This window comes from Natrix helvetica, assembly GCF_964273705.1.
Source record: "Natrix helvetica genome assembly, chromosome: 1".
In the NCBI taxonomy this organism is placed as follows: Eukaryota; Metazoa; Chordata; class Lepidosauria; order Squamata; family Natricidae; genus Natrix; species Natrix helvetica.
This window is the reverse complement of record NC_138548.1, coordinates 297,949,422-297,967,343: the sequence shown is the minus strand read 5'-3', so window position 1 is coordinate 297,967,343 and position 17,922 is coordinate 297,949,422. Positions and strand designations below refer to the sequence as shown.

Genomic DNA, 17,922 nt, shown 5'->3' with positions numbered 1-17,922 from the left:
TTACCACAATTGAGCCCAAAATTTATGTTGCTAAGTAAAAAAATCTGTTAAGTGAGTTTTGACCCATTTTATGACTTTTCTCACCGCATTTGTTAAGTGAATCAGTGCAGTTCTTAAATTAGTAACACGGTTGTTAAGTGACTCTGGTTTCCCCATTGACTTTGCTTGTCAGACGGTCACAAAAGTTGATCACATGACTGTGGGACACTCCAACCATCTTAAATGTGAGCCAGTTGTCAAGCATCCGAATATAAATCAGGTGACCATGGGGGTGATGCAATGGTCACAAGTAGGAAAAACGGTCATAAGTCACTTTTTTTCAGTGCTATTGAAACTTCGAACAGCCACTAAGCGAACTGTTGTAAGTTGAGGACTACCTGTGCACGAAAACTCGTCGGAACGAGTAAAGCCTCAGAACTGCATGCAGTCCAAGGCCTCAGAGCTTCCAGTTTGTGCAGACAGAATAGGCAGAATACAAGCATAGTTTAGCAGTGATCTAGTTATGTACAGTGTATACAAGCCAAATTTGAACATTTGAAGCTCAAGTTGCTTCTGGAACTAGGGATCTCTGACAGCCTTTAAACCAGGGGTCATCAAACTTTTGTACCTCAGGGACCACCAAATTCATAATTTTAAATCCCGCGAACCACTAATATGATTTTTTTTTAAAAAAGATAAATAGTATTTAGTGTGATATAAAAAATGCAAATAGTTTTTCTGCGGACCACCAAAGTTTCTCACGGACCCTCTATGGTCCACGGACCCCTGGTTGGTGACCGCTGCTTTAAACCACAAGAATGGTTCCTACCACAGCCTCAACCTGTTTGTAAATGATGCCCCAAGTGGCTGAAGTATGTTGACCCTTGGTTTCAGCTTCAGCTTTCATTTCAAGGTGTCATCCTTTTGCAAGAAGTGAATGGTGTACTATACAGGGCCATTTAGATTCTGAGACTTGAAACCAAATTTCACTTGAGTTCAACTCAACTCCTAATGACTACATGAACATGTGTAGATGCAATTTTGTTGGCAGCAGTACAGAATGATTTGTACTGTCTTCTTCCAGGATGATTAAAAAACAACAACATCCTGTCTAATCTAATCTATTGCTTGAGGTTTCCTGGCGGTCTCTTAGTATAAATGAGGTTTACTCTGTTTTGGTTTCCTAGCTCAATCCAAGTTTATAGTTACATGCTGCTACCTATTGTGGACCTTCCCAGAGTTCCTCTTAAAATAATGTGAAAATTTGTAACCGCTTTGACCAGAGGCCATAGTAGGAAAGATGCATTTATATACACACAGTCACTGTCTCATTTTGTTTCACACATATACACATCAGAGGTGGTATTCAGCAGGTTCTGACCCATTTTGAGTAGTTCGGAGAACCGGTAAATACCACCTCTGACTGGTCCCACCCCCATCTATTCTCTGCTTCCCAGTTCCAGCTGATTGGGAAGAAATGGGGATTTTGCAGTATCCTTCCCCTGGGGAGGGAATGGGGATTTTATAGTATACTTCCCCTGCCACGCCCACCAAGCCATGCAATGCCTACCAAGCCCACAGAACTGGTAGTAAAAAAATTTGAATCCCACCACTGATACACAAGTGTGTTTGTATAGCAGTCACATTCCCATTACAGCTTCAGGTCTTGTAAGTATAGGGATTCTATTAAATAACCAGTCTTTCTGTTTCCCTTCTCTTCTGAATCTACTTGAAAAAAGTATCCAAGATAATCAGAGCTCTTTTTTTTGGAGTCTGTTAACAATCCATTTACCCACGGTGGCAACTGTTTGTCGCTGTCTTAACTCCTCACTGCGTTTCTGCTGGGCTCATTTCATAATCATATCAATAGGCTGTTGCAATAGATTTCCAGGAATTGGAAGGCCAAGAAAGCCAAGAACCCTCCCAAAGTGTATATACGTAGACTGTTGCAAGGCAACAATCCATTGGCATGAATTGAAGGTCATAAAAGCTTTTTTTTTTTTTTAAGAACCCAACAACAAATAATTCACCACTAACAGGGTATTGTGCACAATTGCCCACACATAGTGATAACATAATGTGATTGGCAGACAATTCCTTTTGTCCCTCAAGTATTACTTCACCATTATTTGAAAGATATATATATATGCACGCACGCACGCACACAAAACAAACAAAATTAATCAAGAAACCCATTTTTCCAGTTTATGCAACATGCTCAGTGGTGGGTTTCAAATTTTTTTAGAACCTCTTCTGTAGGTGTGGCCTGCTTTGTGGGAGTGGCTTGCCGGCCATGTGACTGGATGGGAGTGGCTTGCTGTCCATGTGACCGGCTGAGAGTGGCTTGCCAGCCATGTGACTGGGTGGGCATGGCCAACTTGTAAAATGTGGTGAAACTCACTTAACAATGTTCTTGCTTAGCAACCAAAATGTTGGCTCAGAAACTCTGGCATTTGAAGCATGCAAGTCTTAAAGCTGTCAGGTTACAAGACCCTTGCACCCCTAACCCTTTAGAAAAAAAATCCCCAGGGGTGTTCAAACTTGACAGCTTTAAGACTTGTGGACTTCAACTCCCAGAATTCCTCCTCTCACTGTTCATCTTGATGATGTGCGGATGGGTGGGGGGAGGGAGCTGGAACCGGTTCTAAATGGCACTGTACATTTGTGGAACCTCTTCTATAGAAGAGGTTAGAACTGGCAGGAACCCACTCCTGAACATGCTGGACTAGAAACTAAGTATACACATTGGGTATTTACAGTGTCCTAGGTCAAAATAAGAACTTAGTTTATGATACTCTGGTTGCAACATAGCATGCTTCATTAGGGCAGTTAGAGAACTAGTTATTATGTGCATAAAACACACTAAGGTTATCTAATATTAACCTTAGTGAGGAGATTGAGTGGGAATGGTTGATATATTTATTTATTAATCGAATATATTTGGCATATTGTTCAAATCCAGTATTTCTATATGACATACATATGTCTATACGACATAAATTAAATATACTGAACACATACATTAATCTAGTAACAAAATTGAGTGTGTTGTACTGCATCTGTCCTGTTTGTCAACTGAACTTGGTATAAATGTAATTCAATGCTGCAAAACTCTTATTTTTAAAAAGTATTACACTAAGTGGGATTTTTTGAGTAAGCATGTTTAGTTAGGAATGAGAAGTTTCCGATTTCTTAAAATCAGGATCTTGGCATCCTAGGATAATTAATGTTCCCAATGATACAAGATTCAAATTGATGAAGATTTTCCAAACACATAACATCGGTTGATTTTCCTGTGAATGCTGATTAGGTGGAAGCCCTCTTTTTGGGGTTAAGACCACTGTTACAAATTTGAATGACTGAGCTTTGCAAAAGGCAGTTACTGGTAACGGTACAAAAGAAAAATGGGGAGGGGGCTTTCTTTGGCTTTACTTTGCACATGGCAGAACAGGAGTTTAATTCATTTTGCTCTAGTGACACATCAACAAGGAGACTGTTGTTCACTCAATGTTCTCCTGAATTCTGTGGCTCCCTTCTTCGTGGGACAGTTTTTTGTCGATGTCCCTAAAGAGAATATGAGATGAAGAGTGAATTGGAGCACACTTTCAACTTTTACTGTTTGTCTATAAAGAACACTTGTACATGAAAGAGATTACTATACTCTACTATAGAGTTCCCCAGTCCGCTATCATGGGACCATAGCATTATAGCTACTCTGTGCGGGCAGGAAGTTGCTGCTCTCTGTCTGAACATAGAGAATTCTATATATGTTTATAGAACATTTATAGAAACATCATTGTGAAAGTAAAAATGTCAGGGTACCAGATGGAACTCCATATCATTAGTCTTATTCAGGTAACTGAAACAAGGAGAGAAATTTATTTACTTATTAATTTATATGCACCCCTTTCACCCAGCAATGACTATGGGTGAGAAGGAAGGCATATTCCCAAAGCTACTGTAAATTTCCCAACTTAAATCCAGGATTATGGATTGTTTCAAAATAACAAGCCCCCGTGATTGAAATATTTTCCTCAAACCCTTTTTATGGGAGAAAAATTACACCAATCTTGTCTTTAAATTCTTGGTCAAAAAGCTATTTGAGCTGCACCCTTATTCTTCTTGCGGCTTGGATACATATTTTGTAGAATTCCATGCCTGTATATCAGTGCTTCTTTTCTCTTTTCCTTCCTACAATTTATTTTTCCATTTATTTATTTTTCCACTTTATTTTATTAATATTAATGGGGTTAAAGGGCAATACATTATACAGATATTTTCTAAGAAATGTCAGTTATTTCACAGTTTCAGTTTAATGGGTGGCACTAGGTACTGTGTTTCCTTGAAATAAAGCTAGGGTCTTATTTTCTTTTCACCTCCGAAATAAGCACTTGGCCTTATTTTCAGGGAGGTCTTAGTAATTTTGAGGTGCAGAAGGCAGCAAGCGTGGCCACCTCATGGCTGCTGCTGTGTTGCAATATTTTCAGGGAGGGCTTATTTTCAGGGGAGGCTTATTTGAGCGCATGCGCTCAAAAGCCTGATTGCGATTATTATCCAGGGAGTCTTATTTTGGGGGAAACAGGGTAGCAGTTGATCTATAGCAATAGCATTAGACTTATATACTGCTTCACAGTGCTTTACAGCCTTCTCTAAGCGGCTTACAAAGTCAGCATATTTTCCCCAACAATCTGGATCTTCATATATGCGCATGAACACATAAGCATGAGATTTTCTAAAAAGAAGAGGAAAGCACAACATGTTGTTACTAATGCTTTGAGTGACATATGGGGTGTACATGAGATACTGATTTGGCAGAGATCTGGGCAGGATGTGAGGCACAACAGTGAAGTTTGTGGCTGTGCTGATGTCACCATTCTCCTTAGAAGTAATGACAACAGGAGTCAGAGAGGAAGTGGAGGTTAAACGCCTCCAAATTTATCAAGTAGCATCTGTATTGACTTATTAAAAAAAAAAACGCACTGGCTGCTAGACAGTCATCAGCATATTCTATCGATAACATGACTAAGAAGACAAAGGGGAAGATAATGCGTACTTTCATCAGCTGCTCTGTAACCTGATTTCAGAATCAAATCCATTCAAAGCAAGAACTGGTTCTTTTCCTGCAATGTCTCCGTTTATATTTTTAATTTTATTCATTACATGTAGATATTTTCAATTCACAAGGGTTGATGGGACTAGTTAAGGGGTTGATTATGTTTGATTGGTCACACGTTCAGCTAAATATTTGGACTGAATTCGGCATTTTTATCCATCTGTCAAGTCCTTCCCAAGGCTTAGGGTTAGGCAGATGTTTGATGGCGTTAAAGGTATCATCACAAGTAAGCTGCTACCGTTTGCAATTGATTGATTGACTTTCTTAATGCCAATCATGTGCAAGTAGGACTCTAGCTGTTTTGGGATTGCACCTAAGGTACTTATTATTATTTGCAGTAGTATTAGTTAAATCAGTATTTATTAAATTATTTTCATATAATAAATGTATGGGGGTTGAAGAGCATTTGGAAAAATTCTGCTCATAGTTTTTCTGTTCCTCCTGTGATTTAAGCTGGGAGGAGAAAGAATGGATATAGCTAAGAGCACAGATTCTGGACTCCCTCCCCCCCCAGTTCAGATCCACCATCTTAACTACAACATAACATTCCTTATCATGTTACTTTTCAAGGGTTGAGAAACCTTAAGTATGCAGTGAGTACCCTGTGAGTAGGTGGAGGTACCTATTTATTGGTTTTAAAGTTCATATATGTAAATGCATATGTATGTATGTATGTATGTATGTATGTATGTATGTATGTATGTATATAACAATGGTTTTATAATTAGGGTATTGTGACTGTTAAATATTATGATTGTGTGATCATGGTTTTCTGGATTATGTTGCTACTGTGAACTGCTTAGAATCCTGGTGAGTGAAGCAACTCAAAACATCTGTAATAAACAGACAAAAGATTGACTAAATGAATGAATTACACACCTTCTGTGGCAGGGCATGTATTAAAACATGGATTGCTCTCCCCTTGGACTTCAGTTTTGTGGTATTCTTCCTCAGGGACAAAAAGCTGTAAGGCAATTATAAGTATTTGCTAGTATAAAACAATATGAAAATTCTCTTTCAATGTGATACCATTGAACAGGCTTTATGAATGTTTCTTCAACATCCTCAAACCAGATAACCTATAGAAGTGATATTTTTCTTTTTCACCTTTCATATATACATAGCCAAAACTTCATGTTTTTTCCCCTTATTCTCACTTGGGGAAAATTATACTTATTTATGCATTTTTGCCCTTTTATTCACTTGCTAAGCATATTATTACTTAGTATTCCCTAAACCTTTATACCATTTTCATGATATAATAAGAAACTGAATCCTTCTTGTTATATACATACAAACAAAAGCAAATTTAATTCATTAAATTTCACCTTTGTGGAGATCTGATTTTAGAGCTCAATGAAAAAGTGTATTCTCCCCTTCATGAGCTAATAACAAGGAGTTTCAAGAAGGCTAGAAACAAACAAACAACAACAAAAACACAAAACAAGAAAGCCCAGTTGCCTCTTGAAAAAGCACCTTTGGGGCTAGAAACAAGCTTTGATTGTTGGTGAAAGGCAGACATAAATTACCAGATATCTTTGATTTCAAATTTTCTCAGTTTTAGCCAGCTTGGATTAGAGCATGGGTTTCCAACGTTTTGGCTTGCCTGGGCCACATTGAGTCAAGAGTCTTGGACACATATAAAATAGATAATATGGTTAATGTATATAAATCACATTAAAACGTTAAGAGTTTATGCTCTTGTGGAGCTGCATTACGAGCTGTCCAGTGCTGCATGCAGCCCACGGGCCATGGATTAGAGCAAGAATATAAGAGTTTGAGTCAACATCATACCAAAGGCATTCTGATTGTTTACCATGTGTGCAGAAGCTGTATCATTTTATATGAAAAATGTAATGCAAAAGAAGCCTCTTGCATATTGGTATTTATTTAAAAAAAATGCTTGCTGTGTCTTTGTCACTCACCCAGAAAATCCCCTTTCTATTCAAGGATCACAGTTTACAGAAACACTTTGGCATGATAGTTTAGCAATCTTCATTCCTACCCTGGAAGAGCTGGACAATCCTTGCTACAAAGGAAATGTAGAGTTCTAGAACTTTTCATGAACTAGAACTTTCAAGTATAAACTGTGCTATATTTGTCTTAAGTTCTATAACCTCCATAACTTTATAGAACAGGTTCTCCGATGTACGATGCCTTCTGGGTTCTCGAGGCTCCAAAATTTCTTCTTGAGCAATCCTATGAAAATAAACCCTACAGATTTTCATAAGATTTACATATACGCATAAGAACCCTATCTTCAGCTTACCTTCTCTCCCCTGAACCATCGTACACTCTTTGAAAACCAACACATCCTTTTATCTAATGGCAATGGTGTGGGAGGACACTTGAAAGGCTTTTGTGCATTAATGCATTCAGATATCTCTTTTGTCCTCCATGGCATTGAGCCAATGCAGCTAATTGGGGACATGGCAGGAGAGCCGCACATAGCAACTTTGAAGGTGACACTGATTATTGATGCCCCTTTGACAGCTTAAGAGCTGTAACCTGCATTTGGCATTTTAGAACTAAAGGGTGTGCTTTGAGCATGGAGCAGACACATCTGCAAATCCAGCTCTCTTTATGGCTTGTCCTTTTCTCCTTTCTGAAAAGACTCCAGCTTGGGCCACTGCTTAATTGATGCTGGGTCACTGGAAAACAAGCTGGACTCTTTAACTATCGCAGACCATTCCTTCTGCTTCAGATCCCACATGCTCTCCTGCCCTGCACCAGATGTACTAAGCAGAGCTTTGTGGTGTGAGTCATGAATGAGACTTCTGCTCCCCTCTGTGCTGTTGGCAGTTTAACCACAGGCCAGCCTGTAGCAGCAGGTGTCATACAGTTGGCCACTGCAACAGTTTTGAACATAGTACTTGAGATCCTTAGTAAAAAAAAAAAAAGCATGCAGCCTTCTGTTTTTATTATGCAGCTTTGTTGGTTTTTTTCTGAGGAACAAGGAGGTTAAACAACATTTAAACAACATTTCACTGAGACCACTCTGAAAATCTGGGATAGAAATACTTTAGAAAGAAATATTTTAAATAGAGAAACATTTAGTCTTTTGACATTGTGTTTCTGCTTTGATAAGCGATCTCCTTCTGCAAGCTATTGCAATCAACCAATCTATAAACAGTTCCCTTGAAAGAAATATAAAAAGGCATGACTATAAAAAGATAACAGAACCTTCACTCTGGAACCATCACTTGTCTTTGTATGCAAATATAGACTAACTTTCACAAAGCCCCAAAGAGAAAAGATTAAAAGTTATTAGAGATGAAAGACTGATATTAATTGATAAAAGATCTGCTTGACATAGAATTCTTGACATGTTTACATGGGAATAAGTTGCATTGTGTTTAGTGGAGCTTATTTCTTACTGTGAATTGCAATATCCTGCTTTATCTAGAGTTATTCCTTCACTGCCTTTGATTTTATAAGTTAAAAGTGGAGCTTTTCAAAACAAAAATTGGAAAGGATTTAAGAAAATGGATTTTCTTTTTCTGTGTTTACGGTAGATATTTCCAAATTCTGCCATGATCAAACTTGTTGTCACCTTGCTCACTTACCCTACGGTCACACTGAAGTCCTACCTTTAAATGTCAGTTATAATAGCTGAGATGAATGGCCAATGTTTTTGTGGTTGTGGGCTGGAAAATCACAACCCCACTTCCATAGGAGGCCTGGCAGTGACATAAAATCTCTCTGTGGGAGCAGGACTGGTGGTTTTTTTTTTTTGGAGGAAGAGCTAATTGGGAAATAATTAGCTTTCCCCCCCAAATGTCTATGGAGATTCTCAGTCATTCAGGTCACGGTTGTCCCAAAGGTGCTTTTTGAAAAGACTTGTCAGAACTGAAGAAGGTTCTTGGATGAGAAGCAAAATGTCTTCAAGGAAAAACAAAGAAAGTCCAGTTGACTTTTGAAAAAGCACCTTTGGGTTTTCCTCCGGAAGTTTGATAATCTTCTTTAGAATTTATAAGTCAAGGAAAGGAAAAGAAAGATGGAGGAAGGCAGGAACAACTGAATCGCTGAAAATCCCTGATATACAGTTGGAAGGTTCTGAGATGCAACATATGGAACAGTAAAGCTGGAGGCATCATCCCATAAGTCACAGGTTATCTATGCTTTCTCTAGATCAGGGGTGTCCAAACTTGGGAACTTTAAGACTTGTGGACTTCAACTCCCAGAATTCCCCAGCCAGCATGGCTGGCTGGGGAATTCTGGGAGTTGAAGTCCACAAGTCTTAAAGTTCCCAAGTTTGGACACCCCTGATCTAGACAGATGAATATCAGGAGCGGGTTGCTGCTGATGTTACTAGCGGTTTGCAGCCCCCTGTGAATGCTGTTCAATGTAAATTGTTCTTCGAGCATGCGCAGAATAATTTACAGTGAACTGCTCATGCGCAGTCACTAAAAACCAAAATAGCGGCAGCCCAGCAGTGGCATGGAACTAGTTTGGGGGTGTGGCAGGTCTGGGTCGCTGCTGGTTCTATGACCCAGGTCTCAATTCCACTACTGGTTCGGCTGAACCGGGCCAAACTGGGAGCAACCCACCTCTGATGAAAACATAATTTTTCACAGCTGGTAATTTGTGCATCAGAAAGAAAGTGGCTTGTCTTAAGAAATCAGAGCATTTTTCTAGTTGGTAATGAAAATGTTCTTACTCCTTTGTATGAGCAATGACTTGAAAATCTGGAAATCCTCTTTATGATAGGCAAATCTGTCAGCCCAATTTTACACCACAAAATTACGATTTGAGGTGACACTGAAGGAGAGAATGGTACTTATTCTGTCTTAAGTGCCTAGAGCAGACTTACCCACTTTGGAGACACTCTGGATGTGAGGACTGTACCTCCCAGAATTATGATTGCTATAAATGCTGGGAAATGAAGTCCACGTACCTGGAATGTGCTAAATTTGAAAAAGGAAACGTATCCTAGAGGAAAATCAGGCTATAAATCTAGTGAATGCATTAATAACGCAACTATATTGGAAATGTTCTGAAAAGTCACAATAATATTGTGTTTGTTCATTTGCCTTACAACTTGCCTGCTCCCCAGATAGATTTTTCCCCCCAAACTTTACTGCAAAAAAATATTGAGAGAGACTAGTACAATCGTGTTTAAGGTTTCTATAGACTCTGAAGCCCTAGAATGTAACTTAGCTTTTCCAGCCTTGGTGCAAACCCTAGGGACTGCCAAAGGTTTTACCAAAATGTAATTTTTATTGTGAGAGATGAAAAAAATTAACAAATAATGGAATAATAATATTAATTAGTTTTAATTGAAGCCACAATTCTATTTTGTTTTTATTGAGGGAGCTGCACCAGGGGTGTCAAATTCAAGACTTGCGGGCCTGATCTGGCCTGTGGGGTGCTTAGAGCTGCCCACAGGGCTGGCCTGAATAAAGGAAAGGATCAGCCCACGATGCCTCTGCCAGCGAAAGCGGAGCTTGGGGAGGCGCCCCCTGGGTTCCGCTTTCACTGGCAGAGGGCTGCAGGAAGCCATCATGGCCAAAAATGGGGTACAGGGGGGAGGCGCATGCAGCCCCCTGGGCTCCATTTTTATTGGCAGAGGGCTATCAAAACAAACTAAAAACAAACTAAAACGAGAAATGTTTCCCCTTGCATTTGAGCATGCAAAAAGGGACAGGAAAGGAGAAAGGGGAAGAGGAAAGACAAAGAAAAAGATGGGAAGAGAGCATGGAAGAAAAATAAGGAAAGAGGGGAAGGAACAAGAAGAAAAGGGAGGGAGGGAGGAAGGAAGGAGATTGTAATGAGAGTGAGGGAGGGTCTCAGGGAAGTCCTGCCTTATCACTTGGCCACCACAGGTGTCCCCAATATGAGTCCCATGGTCATGCCCACCATGGCTATGCCCAACCCCAGCCACCCCCATTTTTGGCCCTCTGAGGTCAAACCCAACCCTGATGTTGCCCTCAATGAAATTGAGTTAGACACCCATCGGCTATACTCTTGACTTTCTAAAGTTCAACCGTTATTCCACTACTGAGAGACAGAGAACAGCCCTCAGTCATGGGAAAAAATTACACATATTGAAAGTTGAGTTGCTACTTAAGAAGAAAAAGAAAGTATGCCACAGTTTTGATTCTGTACACTCACCCACTTTCGTGGCCTTCCTCTGGGCTTTTTTGCAGTAGAGCTGTGCCCCTGTAATATAGAACAATAGCAACAGCAACAACAAAAAACAACAACAACAAAACCAGCATGTCCCTTAGGCAATATGTACTCTTTGCAATCAATACATTATACTCTAGTTATCATCTTCTTGATAGGTATTCTCTAATGATTCAGGAAAAGAAAAGGAATTTTGAAAAGGTGGTAGAAGAAAAACTTGTATCTAGTGACCAAAATAAATGGAAGATCACTACCAAAAATGCATTGGCAATTTGAAACTCAGAAATGAATGAATATGAAAGAAAACGTGGCTAGTCCAGGTTTTGAAAAGCACAATGACTTAATTGTTCTTCTCTGTCAGTGGGTCCCAGTTGATGTTTATATCTCACTTTTGAGTATAAAAATGAAATAAAATCAAGGATAGAGATGGTAGCAGCCAACAACCACAACCACAACACAGTATATGCATTCCATTGGTTGGGAACAGTAAAGGGAAAAGTTATCTGATGAGTTGTCCTCTGAAAGCAAGAGTATTTTCAGAAAGGATCCTTCAACGTATTTTAATGTCCAGAGAGATTCCTAATTTATCTGGCTTGATGGTGGTGGTCTAGGTACTACTGGATCTGGATGGTCCCCGTTTGTCTGTTTGTTGAAAACACCTTTGAAAGCCTGACTTCTTCACTCAGGCCTTTGGTGAGACAGACTCCATCTGGTCTCTTGGTCTTGCCATTTTTTTTATTTTTCTCTTAATTGGTTTTAGTCTAATTTCTTTGTTTGGATTGTTGTGAGCCACCCAGAATTTTTGGAAGTCAGATGGCATACTTTAATCAATTATTAATATTAATAATTATTACTGGATGTGTTAGTCGAGTAACTCTTTAAAAGTCTCACAATGTCTGAAAAGAATCCTAACATAAAGGAGCTGTAGCAGTGGCAACTCCATGTGATGAAAGAGATATAGGAGATAAAGAAAACAAGTAGAAGATGTCAAAATTGATAGCAGCAGTCATCATCACTGTTGGAATCAGAGTACAAAACAATCACTGTTCAACTGAAAGGTGATATTCTCTTTTTTTAAAAGTTTTTTTCCCCTTTCCAATTCATTCATAGATATACTTCTTATAATTGCTATTTAACATTTGTCCATTCATCATTAGTCTCTATTAGTGGTGGGTTTCAAAAATTTTTTAGAACCTCTTCTGTAGGTGTGGCCTGTTTTGTGGGAGTGGCTTGCTGGCCATGTGACCAGGTGGGAGTGGCTTGCCAACCATGTGACTGAGTGGGAGTAGCTTGGCATCATGTGACTGGGTGGGCATGGCCAACTTGTAAAATGTGGTGATACTCACTTAACAACGCTCTTGCTTAGCAACCAAAATGTTGCCTCAGAAACTCTGGCATTTGAAGCACGCAAGTCTTAAAGCTGTCAAGTTACAAGACCCTTGCACCCCTAACCCTTTAGAAAAAAACCCAGGGATGTTCAAACTTGACAGCTTTAAGACTTTAAGGTTTAGATAGGACTCTTAGAGGCGGGCAGAGTGATTGGTGAGCCAGCCAATCAGTGAGTGGTGGGTGGGGCAAGAATGGTCCGGATGGGCGGGGAGAGGGAGCTGGAACCAGTTCTAAATGGCACAGTAGATTTGTGGAACCTCTTCTATAGAAGAGGTTAGAACTGGCAGGAACCCACCTCTGGTCTCTATACTCATTTTTACACACACTCATATAAATCAGTTTGGGTCACTTTCTAGTCACCCCATGCCTCCATCTTATTTTGCAACAACCTTACTCCTTCCATCTTCTGAACCTCCCTTCTCTACCTTCTTCTTTCCTCCTCTCCTTCCTTCTTTCTTCTTCCCCTCTCTTTCCCCTCTCCTCCTCCCTTCTCCTCTTTCTTACCCTCTCTCCTACTCTTAATTCCCCATCCTTACTTTCTCTGCTTTGCCCTTTCTTCTTTTCCCTCCTCATCCCCCCCTCCTTGGAAAGTGATATTCTCAATGGCAAAGGAGAATATGTGACATTAGACAGAAAAGGTGAAGGAATAATTAGAAGAATTGGACAAAGTATAACTGTGGAGAATGATAGATGGTTGGTGAGCTATATTTAAACCAGTAGTGCTGTCATATGAGAGCCAGTTTGGTGTAGTGGTTAAGGCATTAGCTAGAAAGTGGGAGATCATGAGATCAAGTCCTTCCTTAGGTGCAAAATCAGCTGGGTGTCTTGGGGTCAGTCACTCTCTCTGTGCTAAACTGGCTAGTCCAGGTAATTGCTAGGAATCAAAAACTGATGCAAAAGTTCAGAAAACAAACAGAAAATCTGGAATGTAATAAAGGGAAACTTTTAAATTATATGATTTATATACAAGTACTTGTATATTTGATTTATATACAAGTACTTGTATATCCAAAGACCTATCAGTCCCCTTTCTTTATCAGAAAGTACAGAAGATTGGAGTAGAGCAGGCCAATCTGATTGTTCTTACCATCTGTCCACAACCAGCACTCCTCTTCTTGCTTCCCTTCGGTCGCCCACGTGGTTTCTTCGGGGGCAGAGGTCCAGTTGGATCCTTTTTGGATGGAAAAGTGGGGAGAGTTATTATGAACAAGAAGGATGGCTATCTTTATGTCTTATTTTTCTCTGTATATAACTACAGAGAATGGACAATAAAATCTAATGTTACACCATATGAAATGAATATAACCTCTAGAAGAACAGACACGCAGAATCTTCTGGTGGCAGATACTCAACAGGTTTCCTGAGGGCATCAAGTTTAAAAACTCTGCAATAAACTATTAGCCAGCAGTAGCTTATGGTTGAGCATTAATCTCAGTAATTCTCATGATGAAAAAAAAAAGATGTTTACCGTGGATATCAGCTCTCAGGTAAGCCCAAATTGCAAATCAATTGGAATAAAAAGAGTATGTGATGAGAAGATTATTTGATTAACCAGGGATCTTCAATGACACCAATATTAGCAGAAGAGAAGAAAATAATCGATAATAGTGAAATGTGGAATCGAAAGCAGTGCAAACAGAGGCTGTTTGTTGGCTCTTCTTAATTACTTTTCCAATGGATACATGTCAGTGTTAGCCAGAAGGATTCTCATTGACATCCACTGGATATAGCTGAGATATTCTATCCAGTGTTGCTTGTCTGTGGGTGTCTGTGGTTGTTTGGAGAACAACCCAAAAAATAATCATCTGCAGTTTTACTATAGAGCAATCATTCTTTTCTTCCTCAGAATATACATGCTTTGGCTATGCTTAGCATATTAGAAAACCAAAAGACAGCCTACACCAGCTGTGTAGCAGGCCAAGAACTGCAATGACTTTTTTGACAGATGTAAGGAGCATCATCTAATGCTATAGAGCAGCTAGATTGTCCAGGAAAATGAATGAGTTTATTGGTTTCTTGGAAAATGGACATTTGTTTCTTGGTTAGTCATCTGGTTTGCTGGAATCTTTATGTCTTTCTGGAAATATACCTAAATTAGACCTTCTGGAATAAATACTTGCTGTAAAGAAAGCATGTTGTGAATCCTTAATTCAACCAAAATGACACCCTGAACACATAACATCAAGGTACAGGGAGGTTTAAGGCTTGCAAAACTTAATAATCTTTAGTAGAAAAAAATGGAAGTACTGCAGTATTTTATTGGTTTAAAAAATCTGTGTTTAAAAAGTCTGTGTTCATACAACATACCAATGACCTCATTTTAACCTAACATATTGTACCAACCTTGGTCTTGCATTTAGTTTATTGTTCAATAGTCTGAGGCAAACTCAGAAGGGTTGATCAACTCAGTAATCTGTACTTAAAATTAACCACAGACATGAATGTCCTGTGACTGTAGATATAATAGGTATCACCAAAAATATATTTGATCAAAACAACATACACAACATTGGAAACCAAATTTATCAAAAGAGACTATCAGTACAAAAAATATTGATGTTATGTTTGAATAAATATTTAAACCATTCTGAAGAATGTTGTGTGTGATAATCTTAATATTTGTACATGGTTTTACAGAATTAATAGACTAATTAATATACCATACAATGCCACTGTGCTCACCTTCCTCCTTGTACACTGAATGTGAATGGAATCTCATTTGTTTCCTAATTATGCCACTATTACTACCACCACCAACATTGGAATATCTGCAAGAAATACCATTTGCCTGCAAACAATGATGGGACCACAAAATAGACAAAGTAATAACAAATGAAGATGCTAAAGTGCTCTGGGATTTTAGAATTCAGAAAGATAAGCATCTGCCACATAACATCCCAAAAATTGTTGATAGAGAAAACATTTTGGCTAGTGGATGCTGCAGTACCTGGAGGCAGCAGAATAGAAGGGAAATAATTGGAGGAAATCACAAGATACAAAGACCTGCAGATAGAACAACTGTGGGAAAAGAAAGCAAAAATAGTACCAATAATGATAAGTGTCTTGAGTGCAAGCCTAAAACACCTGGAGCATTGCTTCAACACCATCAGCACTGACAAAATCAAATCAGTCAATTGCAAAAGGCAGCTTTACTTGGAACAGCTTACATCCTGCAGACGATACCCTTTAACACCATCAGGCAACAACTTCTACCTATCCCAGGTCTCCAGGAAGACTGGGTTGGTGGATAAAAATGCCAAATCCCACCTAAATATCTGATTGACTGTGACCAACCACAATAATAATAATTCATTACATTTATATACCAGACGACGCTCAGCAATTCCTGGCAGTAGGAATGCTGACTGTAATTCAAGAATGGAGCACACCATTTCACATCCGGTAAAATAACTGCAGTTTAGTCCAAACTCATTCTCTATTGCTAAGAGGGCAGAACAATGGCTTTAAAATAGAGAAAGGAAGGCAGATTCTGACTGGATGTTAGAATAAACTTCTTAACAGGAAGCACAGTTTGATATTAGAACCGTTTACCAGCAAAGGTAATCAGCTTCTCTTGATTGGATGAATTCAGGTAGTGGCTGGACAACCATGTGTTGGAGATGCACTTTTGTAGATTCCATCACTGAGCAGTCAGTTCAGCTTGATCACATAAATTGCCCTATACATTATTATTATGACACACATACACTGATAAATAGAAAAAGATCTCTAGCCTTTAACAAAGCAAAGCTGGCTGGAATTGCCGAGACTGTTCGAGAATTACAACCTTTGTCGCCTAATAGCATTTTCATTATGGTCAGAAGGTTAATAAATCTTAACTTAACCCAAAGGCAAAGTATTTAACAGAATTTTCTAAGCTAACTAAAGCATGAACTCTTACCTGTGGCTGCTTCCTTGGCCGCCCCCTTTTTCTTTTGGGCTGCTCAGTCGGGATGGTGAAAGCTGGAGCCATTGGCTTTCCAAGGTTGCTCATGGTGACTATTCAAAGTCTTGAAGGAGCCGTTTCCTCTCAGGTTCCTATAGAAAGGAGGGTGAAGGATCTCAAGTTTGCCCTTTCTTTGTCATGGCTGCTTGCAATTGTGTTTCATTGCAGAGCTGGAAGGCTAAAAGAAAAGCTTTCTGACTACATGGTTAAGAACTACTTAATCTTCTTGAATGCTAATTTGGTAATTTTCAGCATCTCACCAGAATAAATCTTTTTTTTTAAAAGTAGGTACCTTCCTCCTTTCTTTGGCTGTTCTGTTTAATCCCATCAACCTGGGACTCAATCTGCAACACACTATGATTTCCACCATCCCTAACCAGCATTAGGAAGTCTCGGCATTGGTAAATGTTCTTGCATGGATCAACTTGAAAATCTTGTGTGAGATCTTGCACTAAATGATAGGAAGTGCTGGCAGTGGTGTGGCTGGGTGGGCATGTACCAAAGGTGGTTGGAGGGTGGGGATATGCACTCAATCAGAGGAAACCAAGTCAATGGTTTTTTTTAAAAAAAATCAAAGACCTTTGCAGGTAGATGCACCCCAAGATGGTTGCCAAGCATCCAAGAGAAGCATGCTTCCTTTCCTCCTTTGTAAGATTAGAGAACAAAACTCACAAATAACATTGCTCATTAGTAGCATTCTTTCCCCCCTCCTTCTCACTGCACCAAGAATATATTAAGAATCCTGGAATTTTTAAGGCAAAGGAGATTGCCCATTGTTCAGTCTATAATCGCCCCCTGTGCACATTTTCAAAGCAGCCTCAATAAGTGATAAGGAAAGAGCAAATTTACCTGTCAAGAACCCGTGTAGCTCTGCTTACTCTACCCCAGTACCCTCAGCCCTCTAAAGAAGAGAGGGAAGGAGCAATTCTATGACTCACCCTCTTCCTGTCCTGGGGAGAGGCGGAAAGTGCTTGAAAGTTACATGTGTTCATTTCACTCTTTGTTGTGCTTATCCAAATTTTGCTCCCGGTTAGTGATTTGGAAACAGATTGAATGCTGCTAGACTCTTATCTTGACTCATGGCATCAAATGAAATTTGTAGAAGTTCACTTTTTAACTCAGTTAAGGTCTGGTAGTAAACTGACAGAAAGAGAGAACAGACACAGAAACCATCAACCGTCCAGAAACAGCCAAATAATATCAAGAAAAGGGATTTTTTTTGAGGGAGAGAATGTGTGTGTGTGTGTGTGTGTGTGTGCAGGCAGAATAAGCTCAATGGAGACAAAGTGTTGTTTCACACAATTGTCTTGCATCCATCCAACCAACCAACCAACCAACCAACCAGGGAAAGGGTGATTCTTGCTTC

The 17,922-nt window shown here is 39.4% G+C and overlaps 1 protein-coding gene across 2 annotated transcripts; it reads right to left on the bottom strand.

Moving 5' to 3' along the window:
- Positions 1–2,917: 2,917 nt before the first annotated feature.
- Positions 2,918–17,444, bottom strand: LOC309388701 (uncharacterized protein). Of its 2 annotated transcripts, none has more exons than XM_081946262.1 (6): positions 17,406–17,444; positions 16,512–16,734; positions 13,698–13,781; positions 11,207–11,254; positions 5,972–6,056; positions 2,918–3,543 (listed from the first exon to the last, which is right to left on the bottom strand). In XM_081946262.1, the coding sequence occupies exons 2-6, from the start codon at positions 16,602–16,604 to the stop codon at positions 3,461–3,463; spliced, it is 393 nt and encodes a 130-aa protein (XP_081802388.1). In that variant the 5' UTR covers positions 16,605–16,734; positions 17,406–17,444; the 3' UTR covers positions 2,918–3,460. The 2 variants fall into 2 exon arrangements, with proteins under 2 accessions (XP_081802388.1, XP_081802389.1); XM_081946263.1 differs by having other exon boundaries at positions 16,512–16,648.
- Between the last annotated feature and the right edge of the window lie 478 nt (positions 17,445–17,922).

Bases quoted from the DNA above. Each gene is read 5' to 3' on its own strand.
- LOC309388701 (XM_081946262.1), bottom strand. From the start codon at position 16,604: ATGAGCAACCTTGGAAAGCCAATGGCTCCAGCTTTCACCATCCCGACT. The intron at 6,057-11,206 runs GTGAGTGTACAG...ATTGCCTTACAG, and splicing joins GAGGAAGGCCACGAAAGTGG to CTTTTTGTCCCTGAGGAAGA. The intron at 3,544-5,971 runs GTGTGTAATTCA...TATTCTCTTTAG, and splicing joins TACATGCCCTGCCACAGAAG to GGACATCGACAAAAAACTGT.